Source organism: Callithrix jacchus, chromosome 5, assembly GCF_049354715.1.
Source record: "Callithrix jacchus isolate 240 chromosome 5, calJac240_pri, whole genome shotgun sequence".
In the NCBI taxonomy this organism is placed as follows: Eukaryota; Metazoa; Chordata; class Mammalia; order Primates; family Cebidae; genus Callithrix; species Callithrix jacchus.
This window is the reverse complement of record NC_133506.1, coordinates 132576058-132592741: the sequence shown is the minus strand read 5'-3', so window position 1 is coordinate 132592741 and position 16684 is coordinate 132576058. Positions and strand designations below refer to the sequence as shown.

At 52.0% G+C, this 16684-nt stretch overlaps 1 protein-coding gene and 2 long non-coding RNA genes across 5 annotated transcripts in view; 1 reads left to right on the top strand and 2 right to left on the bottom strand.

Annotated features, from left to right (window-relative positions):
- Nucleotides 1-454: 454 nt before the first annotated feature.
- LOC144582718 (uncharacterized) lies at nucleotides 455-2782 on the bottom strand. The gene is made up of 2 exons (XR_013536019.1): nucleotides 2597-2782; nucleotides 455-652 (listed from the first exon to the last, which is right to left on the bottom strand). It is a non-coding gene; the product is annotated as an uncharacterized LOC144582718 (long non-coding RNA).
- MXRA7 (matrix remodeling associated 7) overlaps nucleotides 1327-16684 on the top strand; it is a 32730-nt gene continuing 17372 nt past the window's right edge. For all 3 annotated transcript variants that reach the window (XM_008997789.5, XM_035301868.3, XM_002748790.7), the window contains exon 1: nucleotides 1327-1663. In XM_008997789.5, coding sequence (XP_008996037.1) covers nucleotides 1343-1663 — 321 coding nt within the window. In that variant the 5' untranslated portion in view covers nucleotides 1327-1342. The remainder of the gene's footprint in view (nucleotides 1664-16684) is intronic.
- Nucleotides 3188-4316, bottom strand: LOC118153885 (uncharacterized). Its single transcript, XR_008481711.2, has 3 exons — nucleotides 4251-4316; nucleotides 3425-3500; nucleotides 3188-3302 (listed from the first exon to the last, which is right to left on the bottom strand). It is a non-coding gene; the product is annotated as an uncharacterized LOC118153885 (long non-coding RNA).

Below are 16684 nucleotides of genomic sequence, written 5' to 3'. Positions count from 1 at the left end.
GAGCCCAGGATTTCGAGGCTGCAGAGAGCTATCATCATGCCTGTGAATAGCCACTGCACTCCAGCCTGGGCAACATAGTGAGACCCTGTCTCTTTAAAAAAAAAAAAAAGAAAAGAAAAAGTAGGCCCATAAACTGGCTGAAAGTTCCACAGTGGTCAAAAGGTAGTCGCCCATAGCTAAAGCCTATTCCACATTTTATAGTTCGGGGGCTCTTTTCATCAACCACTACTAAAAGGCCCTCTTAATATCAAGCAGTGCAGCAGGATTCAGCTCTCCCTGTTGCTGGGGGCCTTGTTTGGGTATCTTTCATTTAAAAAGAAGCACTCCATCTAACATCTTGGTTTGTATCACACATCAGCTTAGGCACTGTAATATTCCCAAAAAAGTATTAAATGCATCCTAAGCAAAAACTGAAACTGTGTTTCTTTAACATTGGGCCTTATGTTTGGCATGATACCAGGCATGACCCTCCTGTTTATTAAAAATAACTAAAGAGTTGGCTGGGGAGTGGTAGAAAAATTCGCTTTTGGTTACAACGTATTTATCTCAAAATCCACTGTTCAGCAACAAGGGCCAGGGAGGATCTGGAGAAACAAAAGCAATGGCCTTCATTTCCTTCAGGGCAACCTTCCACCCTGCAGGCATTCTGGACCTGTGCAAAGAAAGTCCGGTAAGAGGGATGGCGTTGACCAAAGACCTGCAGCTGAATTTTAGGTCTAGGGGCCGGGAGTGGTATTACCAGCATGCCTATGTTGAAGGCTGCTGGCCTCAGCCCTGAGGCACATTCTTGGGCCGGGATCTGGAGATGTCCACTGTGAAAATGCATTAAGGCAACCCTAAGGATTGAAAGCAACTACTGACATGCCTATAAAACGGCAGTGTTTGAACGTAGTCCGGCTTTATGGTTGCTTTTTGTTGTTTTACAAGGCAATCCAGGCCGTCGTTTCCATGAACCTTCCCAGGTTTACTTTTCTCTCTGCATTCCCCACTTAGTACGTATATTTCCAAAATGCTCTAAGATGAACTGCTGTACCAAGGCGAAAAGATGACAACCTAAGGGCACCTGATAACAGTATTTCAAATTGAACCTGAGCTCAGTTAAATAGTGCCCCAAAGCGTCGTCTGCCCAGGCCTGGCAGGGGTTGGCCCTCCTGAGCCTCTGCGGGAGGGGGTCAGGGTTCTGCCCCCCCACATCCCCGCCCCCAGCCTGTGCGTCACCCCGGGGGGGAGGATGCCGGGGGCGGGGTGCAGGGACGGGGGCTCCGCCCCGGGGCGGGGCGCGGCAGCGGGGCGCGGCGGACTCCCTTGGGGTCCCGGCCGGCTGGCACTCGGCGGCGGCGCGATGGAGGCGCCAGCCGAGCTGCTGGCCGCGCTGCCTGCGCTGGCCACGGCGCTGGCCCTGCTGCTCGCCTGGCTGCTGGTGCGGCGTGGGGCGGCCGCGAGTCCGGAGCCCGTGCCCCCGGCCGAGGCCACCGAGGCCCCGGCGTTGTCCAGCCCCTACGCCCCCGAGTCTGCGGCCGTGCCCGCAGAGCCGGAGGAGCCCGGGGAGCCCGCGGGGCCGGAGGAGCCCGGGGAGCCCGCGGGGCCGGGGGAGCCGGAAGAGCCGAGGAAGCCCACAGCGGCGCCAGCGGAGGCGGAGGAGCAGACAGCGGAGTCGAGGCAGGTACGCACCGGGGCCCCCGCAGCGCCCTCCCCACCCCCGGGGCTCCTACCGCTGCTGCTGAGCCCCGCCGAGCCAGGGAGCGGGGCCGCAGCCTCCAGGCCAGGCTGCCCCCAGAAGCACAAAGCCCACGGCCCACAGGAAATGCGGGTCCGCCGTGCTAAGCCTCAGCCCCGAAAACTCACCGCCCTCCCCCAGAAAGTGTGGCGAGGGGCGAGCCTGAAGGAGTTTGTTGGGGCGTCTCGCTCTCCCCTCCCCTCGCCTCCCCCAGCCCAGGGCGTGCTCCGCAGCTGCTGGCTCCCAGGCCTCCGGACTTGGAATTTTGCTCCACACCCACCTCTGACCCCTCCCGCCCACCGGTTCCCAAATCCACGTGCTTGTGGCTTATTTCGAGGGCTGCCGTGAGAGTTATGTTGATGTTGAAAAAGTAGTACTTGGGGGTGAGGGAGGAAAGCTGACTTTTCTTTTTCAGCCAATTTGAACTCCAGATTTGAGTCAGTACTGTGGCGTTTTATGAAGCCTGTAGGCTGGGACTGAAAGAAAAGGCACCCGATCCCGGCAGTCCTTTTCCTTGTCGTTTTCAAGCCGCACATCTGTCTCCTAACACCCTACTGCCCCCACCCCCGGGTAGTAGGTAAGCCCGGCCTGGAGGGAGGGAAGCTGCAGGATAAAGCCCTCCTGGAGCAGCAATAAGCACCCCAAAGCTCCCTCCCTGCCTCTGCCCCAGGCCTCCCCCTGCCGTCCATCAGCTTGGCCCCGCCACCCTGTCCTGCCTGGGGATATCAGGAGAGGAGTCGGATTTCCCTCATCCAGTCATCCCAGCCCCTACACTCTAGACTGGAAACCTATGTGTCCATGTCCCCAGGAGTTCACCGCGCTTGGCTGGTCCAAGCCACCGCCAGGGTCTCCAGTCGGATTGTAATCCCTTGTTCTTACCCCTGAGCTCCTTTTCTTGGAAGGGAGGAGAGCCGGGCTGCGTTGTCAGCGTGTCTGCATGCCCACTCTGTCCTGTGCTGGACACAATGGTTTACCCTGGAGAGAAGCCCTTCGGGGGAGGAGGAGGCAGCCCGGCAGTGCTCAGAGGCATTTCTGTTTGCTGTGTAAGTGCGCCAGACCCCCTCTGAGCAGGCGCTTTGCTTGACAAGTGGGTGACTAATTGTGTCATTAGAGAGGACTCTAACCCAGCCCATTTAATGGGATGGAGGCGGGGCAGGCCCTGCCGTTCCTTCTTGGAGTAGGCTTGCAGACCTGACTGGGTGATGGTGGAGGGGGTGGGTTTGGACATGTGCTGATCTTTTGTGTTTGCTCCCATATTTGGGATTCCTGCCTCCATCGAGGTCTCGTGGGAGCAGGAGAGGCCTATAGACAGTTCTGGAGCGGTCATGCAGCCTCAGTCAGCCCTGGCCTTACAGGGCTTTGTCACCCACACCAGGCTCTGGACTGAAGTGCAAAATGTCCTTTAGCGGCACCCTGTCGGATCTCAATCCTGTGGAGTAGGGCGCTTTAAGAACTTTCTACAAGGCCTTTGGACTCTCAGCATATATGATACCTACAGGAATAGGTTCAGTGGTGTTTAAATAGGGGCCCTCGAATCATTTGCTTCTCTAGGTGAATACACGTCCTCTCAGGCTGAATGGGTGCTCTGAAAGACAAGGCAGTACAGAGGTTCACGTGCCAGGGAGCCCCCTTGACATAGGGGCCAGTGAGGATGACTTGAGGCTTGTGTCTGTCCTCCCAGTAAGGCATCCTCTGGAGAGAACCCACCGGATAGGAGAATTCAGTTGAAGTCAGTGCTCTTCCGCTTTGGGCCCTCCTGAGCTGGCCAAAGCTCCCAAAACTCCTGCGTGCAAACATTAAGCCAGGTGCTATAGGGACACAGATACTGTGTCATTCATCCCACCCACTCCCAGTGGTGGCATTAATCTAAGAAGCTGCTTAGAAATTGTCTTGATGAGCTTCAAGTCAGTGACAAGCAAAAAAAAAAAAAAAAAAAAAAAAAAATGGAGAAAGGAAAAGAAATTGTCTCGGAGTGGACTCCAGCGTTTCTAAGAGCTTTCAGTGCTTTCTTCTGATGATCACACTGCTGGAGCTTGGAGGATGGGGGCCGGGGGCAAAGGGGAGAGTTCCCCTGGGGAAGATAACTCAAATCGGGGTTGGGAAGTGGGCCAGTGCCCTCTGCCAGCCTCCTCCCTCCCTCCCTACTCGAACCCCACTCACAGCAAGGGAGGAGGGCAACTCCACCTGCTGTTAGCTGGGAAGTCACTGCCCTGGGGAGCAGCGCTTAACTCACCTCTCCCCTCCCTCTTCGTTTTCCATTAACTGCTTCCTTTCTAATCCAGTCCCCTCCCTTCCCAAGGAGGCCTGGGTAGGCTGGGGCAGCTGCTGCCCCTGACTACAAAGCTGATTATTGAGAAGGATCTCTCGCCCTGGGAAGCAGCCTTCAGCTGCTGTTGGGGATCACTCAGGAGCATCCTTGAGGCACACTGTGCCCTCTTTGGCTAAGGACAAAGTGGTGGGGAGGGGCCACTACGGGCTGAGACCCCGGAAAAATGGACCAAAGAAATGGGGGTGAGATCAGCGCAGCCCTTACCTCCCCAGGGCAGCACAGGCCAGGGCAGGGAGGCAGAGGAGAAAATGATACTGCTGGAACCTCCTTTCTCACCTAAGGATTAGCGAGGGGTGGGCAGCGGAGGAAGCATTATGATCATGTCCTGTTCACACAAAGAATCATGAGCCAACAATGTCAAGAACAAGAGCTGGCCCCTTTTCAGGCCAGCAGTCAGGGCTTTCCTGGTGCTCCTGTGTAGGTTGGGGTTTTAGGATCGCCAGGCCTCTTACCTAATGTGGATTTGAGCCAGGCTGTATGGTCAGATTCCCAAACGGTGGCCACTGGCAAAGGGTCAGGGGTCATTTGAATGGCACTAGAGTTGAATCTCCTGTCTGTGCCAGGACTCAAACATCTCTGTGCTTGGGGCCTAGCTCTGCTCAAAGACTGAGTAGGGACTTCCTGCGAGGCAGCGGGCTGGCGTCATGAGGCACACAGAGAGACTCTTCTAGATTTAATTGGGATTTAGGAGATTAAAGCAATATGACAAATAAATACAATCTTGATCCTTGATTGGATTCTCCATCAGCGATAGGAGTAGGGAGCTATAAAGGACATACTGGAGACAATTGAGACATTTTTTAAATGAATGGGTGTGTTAGGTAATCTTGTTGAATCAATGCTGAATTTTTTGTGTATGATACTGGCAGATGGCTGTGTAAAAAATGTCCCTGTCCTTAGGAGGATGCATGCGGAAGCATTTTGGGATGACATGTCATGATTCAAATGGTTACAGTGTGGGTGTGTATGGAGAGAATGCAGAGAGGCAGAATGTTCACAATTGGTGGGTCTAGGTGAAGGGTGTGTGGTATTCATTGTATTGTTCTTTCAACTCTTCTGTAGGTTTGGAGTTTTTCAAAAGAGAATGTTAAAACAAAGAAGCCCAGTGGGACATTTCTTGGGAAAGGGGTTGGTTTTTCAGACACTCTGCTGGTGGTGGTCTGAGTGGGTAGCACAGCCTCCATCTGTGTGTCTTCACCATGTGACTCAGCCCTGGTTCCCCTGAAGTCATCCTGCTGTCAGGTCCACCTGTGTCCTCTGCCCTCACCAGCCTGTTCACCATAGATGTGACCCGTGGAAGCTGCAGAGACCCCAGCCTTCCCAGAATGACCCAGGGGCAGGTGAACATCCCCATCATCTGTCCTGAGCTTTGTGATGGCAGTGTGGTCCTATTTTCTGTTCTCTTACCAAAACCTCAGAAGCCAAGTAGTGGAGGGCCAAATGGATATTTGGCAGTTGTTTATATCACTTTGGATTCTTGTCTTTAAGCATCTTAGGCTGATATATCAAAATACCACTGACTGGATTGCTTAAGCAACAGACATTATTTCTCGTACTTCTGGAGGCTGGGAAGTCCAAGATGGAGGTGTTGGCAGATTCCAGTTTTGGTGAGGGCTCTCTTTCTGGCTTGTAGACAGCCACCTTCTTGCTGTACTTTCACATGGTAGAGACACGGGGATGTCTCTTCCTCTTCTTATCAGGGTCCTAGTAGCATTGTAAGGGCTCCACCATCGTGACTTTATCTAAATCTCACCTCCTGAAGGCCCCCCCTCGGAGTACCATCACACAGTGGGTTAAGGCTTCAACATATGGATTTGCAGGGGACACAAATATTTAGTCCAGAACAGGCCTAGTGACTTACTGTGGCAAAAACTAGAAATAATCCAAATGTTTATTAATTAGGACATTGGATTCATTAGCAAATTGGTATGAAATAAGTAAAAAGGCAGAATGTAAAATATTGTATTCACAGTAATCACAGCGATATACAGCAGCTGAATAGAAGACGCCTGAGAAGGAAGTCTTCTTCACATAGTGAAGACGCTTCACATAGTGAAGCTCCATGTTCAATACTTCTAGTGGGTATTTTTTGGTAAAGTTGCTTAAGCGCATAATTTAATTTTTTTCCATATATGAAAAACAGTTAGCCCAGGGGCTTTCCTAATGGCTAAACTTTGTTCTTTCAGAGAGAAAGCATCTTGGTTACAGACTAATGTCAGTTGGAATTTTCTACTTAGCCAGAAGTAGTACATTTTTCAAGAATAAGACTTGAGAAAACAAGCCACCTAGCTTGGGAGAGTTAGAAGTAAAATGGTGAGCATGTTCACCTGCAGGCAGTTGCTTTTCTGTAGCCCTGCTCTTTCCCAGTCAGCCCAAACCACAGTGTGGGAGGAGCGAGACCAGCTTAGGCCTCTGGTGGACAGTCTTCCAGAGAAATGGCAGACCTGATGGCCACGAGTATTCCTGGAGCAACCACCTGCATTTGACTACACTGGGCTTGCCACTGTTAAGGACAGATGCATGGAACAGGACGAGGAGGTCAGGTTCCGAGGCCCCTCCTCTAAGGGGGCCTCATGCAGAGCTGCTTTTGAGACAGAGTTTTGCTCTTGTCACCCAGGAGTGCAGTGGCGCAATCTCAGCTCACTGCAACCTCTGCCTCCCGGGTTCAAGCAGTTCTCCTGCCTCAGCTTCCCAAGTAGTTGGGCTTACAGGCATGCACTACCATGCCCGGCTAATTTTTGTATTTTTAATAGAGATGGGGTTTTGCCATGTTGACCAGGCTGGTCTTGAACTCCTGGCCTCAAGTGATCTGCCTGCGTTGAGCTCCCAAAGTGCTGGGATTACAGACGTGAGCCTGTTTCCAGCATTCTTATTGCTTGCTGCTTGATCAGAAGGCTGGAAAGGGCTGAGCACAATGGCTCATGCCTGTAACCCCAGCACACTGGGAGGCCAAGGCTGGAGGATCACTTGAGTTCTGGAGATAGAAGGTACAGTGAGCTCTGATCACACCACTGCACTCCAGTCTGGGCAATGAAGCAAGACCCTGACTCAAAAAAAAAAAAAAAAAAAATGCTGAAAAGGAAGCTGGAGGGTGCTACAGCAGTCATTCCAGTCATTCTGTCCCCCTCTGCAGGGTGCCAGAATCCATGCTGTTTTCTTTGTTTGTTTTCTCTTTTGTTTTTTTGAGAGGGAGTCTCCCTCTGTTGCCAGGCTGGAGTGCAGTGGCACAATCTCAGCTCACTGCAACCTCTGCCTCCTGGGTTCAGGTGATTCTCCTGCCTCAGCCTCCCGAGTAGCTGGGACTACAGGCGCCCACCACCACGCCCCTCTATGATGATGCTGTTTTCTGTACATAGGGTTGCACTGGCTAAAAAATGGCTATGTGAGATTTAATGGCCTAGAGAAAACCCATTGCAGGACTGGTGGAACTTATGTTAAAGTGCTTCGTCTGAATTGCCATAGGACTTAAAGAAGTGATTGTCCATGTCCACGGCTGTCTACTTTCCAGGCATCAGCTTCGGTTTTTTGTTTTTTCAATATGTTCCTTTTTTTTTTTGAGACAGGGCCTCGGCTGGTCCAATGGTGTTGGGTTATCAGAACTTATAAACGTTAGTGTCACTAAACTTGGTATACAACCCGCTACTGCTAAAGTTGACAGGCTTTAAAAAAAATAAAAATGACAGAGTCTCACCCTGTTGCCCGGGCTGGAGTGCAGTGGCACAATCTCAGCTCACTGCAACCTCTGCATCCTAGGCTCAAGCCATCCTCCCACCTCAAGACAAGAAAATTCCTCCAGCCCAGTGGTGTTCTGTTGTAGATGAGCAGGAAACCTACTCCACAGTCAATCAGCCATTAATCTTTCATGAAGTTCTTCCTACGGTGAGGCCTTCTCAAGATACACACACACACACACACACACACACACACACGTATGTATATGTGTGTGTGTGTATGTATATGTATTTATTTAAGAGGGAGTCTCTGTCGCCCAGGCTGAAGTGCTATGGTGTGATCTTGCCTCACTGCAACCTCCCCCTCCTGAGTTCAAGCGATTTTCCTGCCTCAGCCTCCCAAGTAGCTGGGATTACAGGCGCATACCCAGCTAATTTTTGTATTTTTAGTAGAGATGATTTTTCACTGTGTTACAGGCAGGCTGGTCTCAAACTCCTGGGCTCAAGGGATCCACCCACCTTGGCCTCCTGAAGTACTAGGATTATAGGCATGAGCCACCATGCCCAGCCCCCAAGAGATTTTAAAAACTGACCACTGACCATCTGTCGTCGTCGTCGTCTTTTATTTATTTATTTTGAGAACCAGGCTGGGGTGCTGTGGTACAATCATAGCTCACTGCATCCTTGACCTCTTGGGCTCAAAGATCCTCCTGCCTCAGCCTCCTGAGTAGCTGGGACTGCAGGTGCACACCACCACACCCAGCTAATTTTGGTGTCTTGCTGTGTTGCCCAGGCCTGGTCTTGAACTCCTGGCTTCAATCCAGCCTCCTGCCTCTGCCTCCCAAGGCACTGAGATTACAGATGTGAACTGCTGTGCCCTGCCCTCATCTTCTATTACTATGTTTAAAGTTTGTCATGGTCAAAATTGTTCAGCTTCGTTTTCCCCGATAAAACTATGTCATTTTCTCCAACCCTCTTCCATCTGATTTTATCTGTCTCTTAGTTTTCCCCTCTGTCCTGTATCTTCTCTATCCTAAAATGTAGCCCCTAGAACTGGACCTGATCTCTGATAGGGGTTGTGGAGAGTAGAGATTCCTGCCCCAGAGTGTTAGGTTCTTGTTGTTGTTGTTTTCCTCTTTTGTTTTTTAAATAAAGCTTTTGGTGTCCTCTAAATCCTCTTTGCGGGAACATTGCCCAAAACGGTTAATCTGATACGATTGAGTCTGGCATGCCCCAGTCATCCGAGCGAGGGTTTGTTTAGGGCTTGTGAATGTGCCCTTGATTGGGATGTGAGGATGGAATGCAGGATGGTGCTTTTGGTCTGGACATGTGAACACGGCAGTGGCCCTGGACGGGAGCGGGGGCCCGGATGGGGTTGTGCTCCTCACAAGAACAGTGATTCAGCCTCTCCCCACAAGCCCCACCCACAACATACTCCCTCCTCGTCAGAGGCTTACCCTGCACACTTCCTCTGCTCTTTGCCCTGCCAGAAAAGCTCATGCCCATAATATCAACTTCAGGACTCCTGGACCAGGCCCGCCTTGCTGCTGTCCAGAACACCCCTGCTGCCCCCATCCCCCTGATCAATAGCTAATGGTGCCCACATCTATCAATCCAGCTCTCGCCTCCCGAGCTCCCTGTCCCCTGGCTTGCTCACATGTACCTCAGCCCACCACGCTAACAAGTACCTCATTTCTGCTGCCCCTCCCAGCATTCCTCCTCTCCTCCCCGATCTGCCACCCCACCCTCAGCTGCTCAGACCAAAAACCCAGGCACGTCCTTGTCCTTGTCGCTTCTCCCTCCCTCTCGCCCGGAAGTCCTGCTGTCTGTAAGTCTGGTCACCTCTCTCCAGAATGTGTCCCGAGGGCAGCCCTCCCTCCTCTCATCTTTCTGGTTCCTGCTTGGGTGGCTGTTCAGTGACCTCTCACTGGTCTCCCTGTTTCCAGTCTCCCCACCCCCACCAGGCTGTTCCGGCAACCAGCATGACTGTTCTATCACGGAGAGCACACCCCACGGCCCCTGTCCACAGCCCTCTGCATGCAGTTCCAAACTTCCCACAGCCCCAAGGCTGGGAGGACCCTGCCTACTCCCCTCTGCTCCCCTTCCCCTGCAGCCACCGACTCCTTTCTGGTGCTTAGACCTACCAGGCCTGTGCCCACATCGGGACCCTGCCCAGTACACCCCTCCCCGCCTGAGCCTCCACGAAGTCAGTCCTCACCTCTTTACTCTGCATGTCCTTGCCCCAGTGAGCAGCTGTTAAGTCACCCCCCCGACTCTCTCTTTCTCCAGTGCATCATCCCGTTTGGCTTTCTTCATAGCACTTCATCCGGTCTGAGGTCATCTTTTATTTCAGCATGCCTTGACTGCTGCAGTGGAACGCCTGCTCCTGAGAGCACGTCCCAGCTCCTGCAACTGGCCCACACACAGTAGGCACCCGTTGAATGAATATGACGCAATGCCACAAAAAGAACAGACATTGCTGTGGGCTCCTGCCTAGAGGCAGGTCCTATCTCCTTGTCTCCAACCCGGGGCAGCAGGAAGGTGCCTTGCTTCTCTCCCTGCCCAGGCCTCCAACCCAGCGCCCTGCACAGGCACCTGCAGTTCTTGCTCTTGAGCTGTGTGTTATACCCCAGAGAGGAAGACTGCTCTGTAAGGCAGTGAGCTCCCTGTGCCTGAAGTGTTCAGACAGAGACTGGATCCCAGCACTTCATCCAAGGTTCCATCAGGAAATGTTTTTCCTTAGGTGGAAGCCACACTAGATCAGTGGTTTTCTAACATTTTCTAAATCACTGGATCCCGGCGGGGTCCGGTGGCTCATGCCTGTAGTCCCAGCACTTTGGGAGGCCGAGGTGAGCAGATCACCTGAGATCAGGAGTTTGAGACCAGCCTGGCCAACATGGCAAAACCCAGTCTCTACTAAAAATAGAAAAAGCCAGGCATGTTGGCTCATGCCTATTCCCTCCTTGGGACTAATCAGCTACTTGGGAGGCTGAGGCAGGAGAATCGCTTGAACCCAGGAGGTTGAGGTTACATTGTGCCAAGATTGTGCCACTGCACTCCAGCCTGGGCGACAGAGCGAGACTTAGTCTCAAAAATAAATTAATTAATTAATGAACAAAACACTGGATCCCTTCTTGCCTCTTCAGTGTCACAGGGAAGCCCGGGACAAAAAGCAAAAACAGAGCTGCTCTCAGGGACAATCTAGGCCCCTCTTACTCTGTCCCCTCCTCCCTGCAACAGTCTCTGCAAACCTAGGGTAGAACTAAAGGCCCTCCAAATCAGGTCCTGTGACCTTGGGTGATCCCTACCCAGACACAGGAAGGAGAGGGGTGCAGGGGTGAATGTGAAAGGACAGATCACGTGCCTGAGGCCATGGTGCAAAGAGCACTCTGAGTCCCAGCCCACCAACCCTGGTTCTTAGTGAGCCATCGAGGGAAGAGAGACTTCACCCAATCTGATGGCAGGAGAATTTGGAAGTTTTTGAACTTGGAAAACAGAGATTTTGAAATTGAACAAGGTCAGGCACTATAGGCAGATGGCATGGGTTTCTGAGAAGAAAAAGCATTATAAAGTTGGCATTTTAAGATGTTCCTGGCCCGGCTCAGTGGCTTACTCCTGTAATCCCAGAACTTTGGGAGGCTGAGGCGAGCGGAATACCTGAGGTTAGGAGTTCGAGACCAGCCTGATCAACATGGAGAAACCTCATCTCTACTAAAGATACAAAATTAGCTGGGTGTGGTGGCACATACCTGTAATCCCAGCTACCCAGGAGCCTGAGGCAGGAGAATTGCTTGAACCTGGGAGGCAGAGGTTGCAGTGAACCGAGATCGCAGCATAGCACTTCAGCCCGGGCAAGAAGAGCAAAACTCCATCTCAAAAAAAAAAAGAGAAAGATGTTCTTAAAGCCAGATGATGGCTGGGTGTGGTGGCTTGTGCCTATAATGCCAGTACTTTGGGAGGTTGAGGCAGGAAGATGGCCTGAACCCAGGAGTTTGAGACAACCCTGGGCAACATAGTGAGACCCAATCTCTACAACAAATAAGAAAACTAGCTGGGTGTGGTGGCACACACCTGTGATCCCAGCTACTTACAAGGCTGAGGGGGGAGGATTGCTCAAGCCCAGGGAGGTTGAGGCTGCAGTGAGCCATGATTGCACCACTGCACACCAGCCTGTGTGACAGAATGAGACTGTGACAGAATGAGACTATCTTCAAAAAAAGATGATTGGAGGAGAGCAGATGTCGGTGCCACATGAAGGCACTGAGTGGTTGTAGCAGAGAATAAAGGGTGAAGCCAGAAGCCTGTTAGAGCGAAGGGGAGACTCTAGAATTCAGAATAGAAAGCAAGTCAGGGCTGGGTGCAGTGGCTCACGTCTGTAATCCTAGCACTTTGGGAGGCTGAGGCAGGTGGATCACTTGAGGTTAGGAGTTCGAGACCAGCCTGGACAACATATAGTGAAACCCCATCTCTACTAAAAATACAAAAATTAGCCAGGAGTGGTGGAGCATGCCAGTAATCCCAGCTACTCGGGAGGCTGAGCCGGGGAGGCAGAGGTTGCAGTGAGCAGAGATTGCACCATTGCATCCCAGCCTGGGCAACAGAGCAAGACTCTGTCTCAAAAAAAGGAAAGGCAGTCAGGTTGGAATCAACATTCCCAGGCCATGTTAAGGTGTCAGAGATGCTGTGGCTGCCAAGAAAAGCTAGACAAGTGAGAGGGGCTAGTCTGAGACTTGGGTTACCAAGTTCTGGGCAGAAGTTCCCGGGACATGCCTCACCCAGTTGCAAATATGGATTTAGAGAGTGGAGCCTGCGTGTCCCCAACCTGGAGTTGTTTAGAGGGAGAGATGGCTGAGTTGTTTTGCCGGGTGTGGGGGAGCAGCAGTGACCCCCTGCCCCAGCCTGCCCTCCCTGCCAGCACCAAGCCCCCGGAGCTGGCGCCAGCTGGGCTTTGCTGCTCGCCCTGCAGCTGATGCTCCCACTGCCCCCACTGTAAAAGATGAACAGCTGATTGGCAAATGGAGCCCTTCTGGAAGGAGAGAGAGCACTGTCAGGCACTCTGGAGGCAGCCTTGGGCCTGGCCCATTCTGGGGTGGGGGGTCTGGGCAGGCTCCTTGTGGCCTTCCTGTTATCTTCATCCTTGCCTGCTGTAGGCAGGGGAGGGACAGGCATCCCCTTGGGAGTTAGGAACAGCCTGAGGAACCGGCCGGCCTCCTGGAGCTGCTGTCCTCTGAAGTCATTCTGGATTAGCCAGTGGGATTGGTGCAGTCACAGCAGGCGGCAGCTCTGGTGGCCACAGGGCCACAACAGACCCTCTTTACACAGCCCCATAGCAGAACCATCTCCTTGGGCAGCAGACACAGACAGAAATCTGTCTCCATCACTCTCTCTCTGTCTCTCTCACTGTGTCTCTCTCTCTCTCCCCCTCCCCACATCCATCCCTCTCTTCTCTTCCCTCCCACCTCCTCTCCCCCTCCCCCCTCTCATCTATCCCTCTCTTCTCTTCCCTCCCACCTCCTCTCTCTTCCTCTCCCCCCTCTCCTCTATCCCTCTCTCCTCTTCCCTCCCACCTCCTCTCTCTCCCCCTCCCCCTCTCATCTATCTGTCTCTTCTCTTCCCTCCCACCTCCTCTCTCTCCCTCTCCCAACTTCAGCACTTTGCATCACGCCTGAATCAGCTTGAATCAGCAGGGGCAGCCATAAATGGCAACGTGCAGCTCGCAGGGTATGAGCTTGGTTCACTGTCTCTCCAGCTACTGCAGCCTGTCATGGTCCCTCAGCTTGGCCTCCAGGGCACACTGGTCCTGGGTGCCTGGCACTGGGGAGGTGTCAGGAGGCACGTCCCCTTTGCCTTCCCTCTCCCACCTCCACCTCCTTCATTGGAGGGAAAAGCTGAATTAGAAAATTATCCCAGAACATGTGACATTAAAACGTGGTCTCTATTCAGTCATAAATTGCTGAGACTCTGGTCAGTGAAGTGATGGAGCTTGGGCTCAGCCCAGCCTGCCCTGGGGGCCAGCCAGGGTGACGCCAGCTGCCTGTCTCAATTCACTGTTTCCATGAAATTGATTGACTTTCATCAGAAACATGATGTATTCATTTGCCAGGGCTGCTATGACAAAAAGCCACAGAGTGGGCGCCTTCAGCAAGAGACATTTCTTTTCCCAGAGTTCTGCGGACTGGAGGTCCCAGTTCAAGGTTCAAGTTCAAGGTTTCCACAGGTTCAGGTCCTTCTAAGCCCTGTCTTTCTGGCTTGTAGTTGGCCGCCTTCTCTGCCTCCTCTCAAGGTCTTTGCTCTGTGCACTCACAGGCCTCATGTCTCTGTGTGTGTCCAAGTTTCCTCTTATAAGGACCGTAGTCCTTGGGTTAGGGCCCCACCCTGAGGGCCTCATTTTAACTTAATCACCTCTTGAAAGACCCTATCTCCAAATAGAGTCAGGCTGAGAGGTACTTGGGGCTAAGACCTCAGCATATGAATTGGGGTGTGGAACACGGCTCAGCCCATGAGCCGAGTAGCCTGAACACTCCCGGGACCAAGGGCATCAACAGGAACTCCACAGCGATGATGGCCTTGGGTGAGGTTTGAGTCAGCGCTGGAGCAGCTGCTCTGTTCCGTTTCCTTTAAGACCCCAGGAAGAATCACCTGCCTGCTCTGTTGGGTTTGTGCCACCTCCAGGAATGGCTCTGACCGTGCTCAGCATGGCACACTGCCTGGCTGGCTGCACCATCACTGATTCATTCAACACTGAGCTGAAGGCCAGATGCCTTTAGCATCGCAGCTCCGGCCTTTACCATCTCTCCCCTGCGCTCCGCGCCCTCTTCTCACAGTTCCTCCTGCTGCTTCTCTTGCTCCTCTCTCAATCCTCCCACCTCAGCCTCCCAAGTGCAGCTCTCATTCTGTTTGTCCCTGTTTATTTTTTTTTCATTAAAAAAATTTGTTTTAATACCTGTTTATCTTTTATTTTTTTTTTTAGAGACAGGGTCTCCCTCTATCACTCAGTTGGGAGTGCAGTAGCACCATCATAGCTCACTGTAGCCTCAAACTCCTGGACTCAAGCGATCCTCCCATCTCAGCCTCCCAAGTAGCTGGGGCTACAAGCACATGCCACCACCCCTGGCTAATTTGTTAATTTTTTGTACAGATGAGGGTCTCACTTCATTGCCCAGGTTGGTCTCGAACTCCTGGCCTCAAGCAATCCTCCCACCTAGGCCTCCCAAAGTACTGGGATTACAGGTGTTATCCACTGCACCTGGCCTTGTCTGTCCCTTTTTGAAAGCTTCAGGTGGCTTCTCACTTCCTGAAGAATTAAACCAAACGCTTTAGTGTCCTGTATACGACCTCTGTGGTTGCAGACCCTGCGTTTCTGCTCACTATTTCTGTCTTTCTTTTCCTTTTTTTTTTTTTTTGAGACAGAATTTCGCTCTGTCACCCAGGCTGGAGTGCAGTGGCACAATTTCGGCTCATTGCAACCTCCGCCTCCCAGGTTCAGGTGATTCTCCTGCCTCAGCCTCCGAGTAGCTGGGATTACAGGTGCCCACCACCATGCCTGGCTAATTTTTGTATTTTTAGTAGAAACAGGGTTTCACCATGTTGGTCAGGCTGGTCTTGAACTCCTAACCTCAGGTGATCTGCCTGCCTCGGCCTCCCAAAGTGCTGGGATTACAGGCATGAACTACTGCGCCCAGCCTGGTGTTTTACTTTTTAAAAAAATAATGGGGGCTGGGCTCAGTGACTCACACCTATAATCCCAGCACTTTGGGAGGCCAAGGCAGGCGGATCCCTTGGGCCCAGGAGTTCAAGACCAGCCTGGGCAACATGGCAAAACCTATTACAAAAATACGCAAATTACCCAAGCCTCGTGGCCCATGTCTGTAGTCCCAGGTGCTAGTGAGGCTGTGGTAGGAGGGTTGATGCAGCCTGGAAGGTCAAGGCCGGCGCAGTGAGCCGAGATCACACCACTGTACCCCAGCCTGGATGACAGTAAAACCCTGTCTCCATAATAACAGTAGTAACCATTGGAATTCATTCTATTATTATTAGCATGTTCTCTAAAAGCTGAACAAATTACCCAGATAAAAGTGAGGATGTTATTTCCAGTAGAAGCCGAGGTGTGAGGCCCTGGGATGTCTCCATGGGGAGCAGTTTGATAACCACTTTAAAAAAACGTTCCGGCCAGGCTCGATGGCTCATTCCTGTAATCCCAGCACTTGGGGAGGCCGAGGCAGGTGAATCATGAGGTCAAGAGATCGAGACCATCATGGCCAAGGTGGTGAAACCCCATTTCTACTAAAAATACAAAAATTAGCCAGGTGTGGTGGCGCACACCTGTAATCCCAGCTACTCAGGAGCCTGAGGCAGGAGAATCGCTTGAACCTGGGAGGCAGAGGTTGCAGTGAGCCAATATTATGCCATTGCATTCCAGCCTGGGCAAAAAGAGTAAAACTCAGTCTCAAAAAAAAAAAAAAAAAAAAAATCAGACTTCCAAATTTAAGTATAATTTGTTTTTTTCTTTTTCTTTTCTTTTCTTTTTTCTGAAGATGGGGTTTCACCATGTGGTCAGGCTGGTCTTGACCTCCCAACCTCAGGTGATCCACCTGCCCTGGCCTCCAAAGTGCTTGGATTACAGGTGTGAGCCACCACGCCCAGACTTCTTCTTTTTTTTTTTTTTTTTTTTTTTTGAGACAAGGTCTTATTCTTTTGCACAGGCTGGAGTGCAGGGGCACAACCATGACTTACTACAGCCTCAGCCTGTTGGGCTCAAGTGACCCTCCTGCCTTGGCCTCCCAAAGTGCTGTGATTATAGGTGTGAGCTACTGTGCCTGGCCCAAAATCTAAATGTAGCCTCTCTGCTCAGGTGGGCTCGAGCAGGTCAGCTGACACCAGGTCCTTCGGGGATATGGGTCTGCCCCGGCTCATGGACTCCTCACCCTGGATTGCAATTATTTGTTTGTGTGTTTTTCCTACTGGACC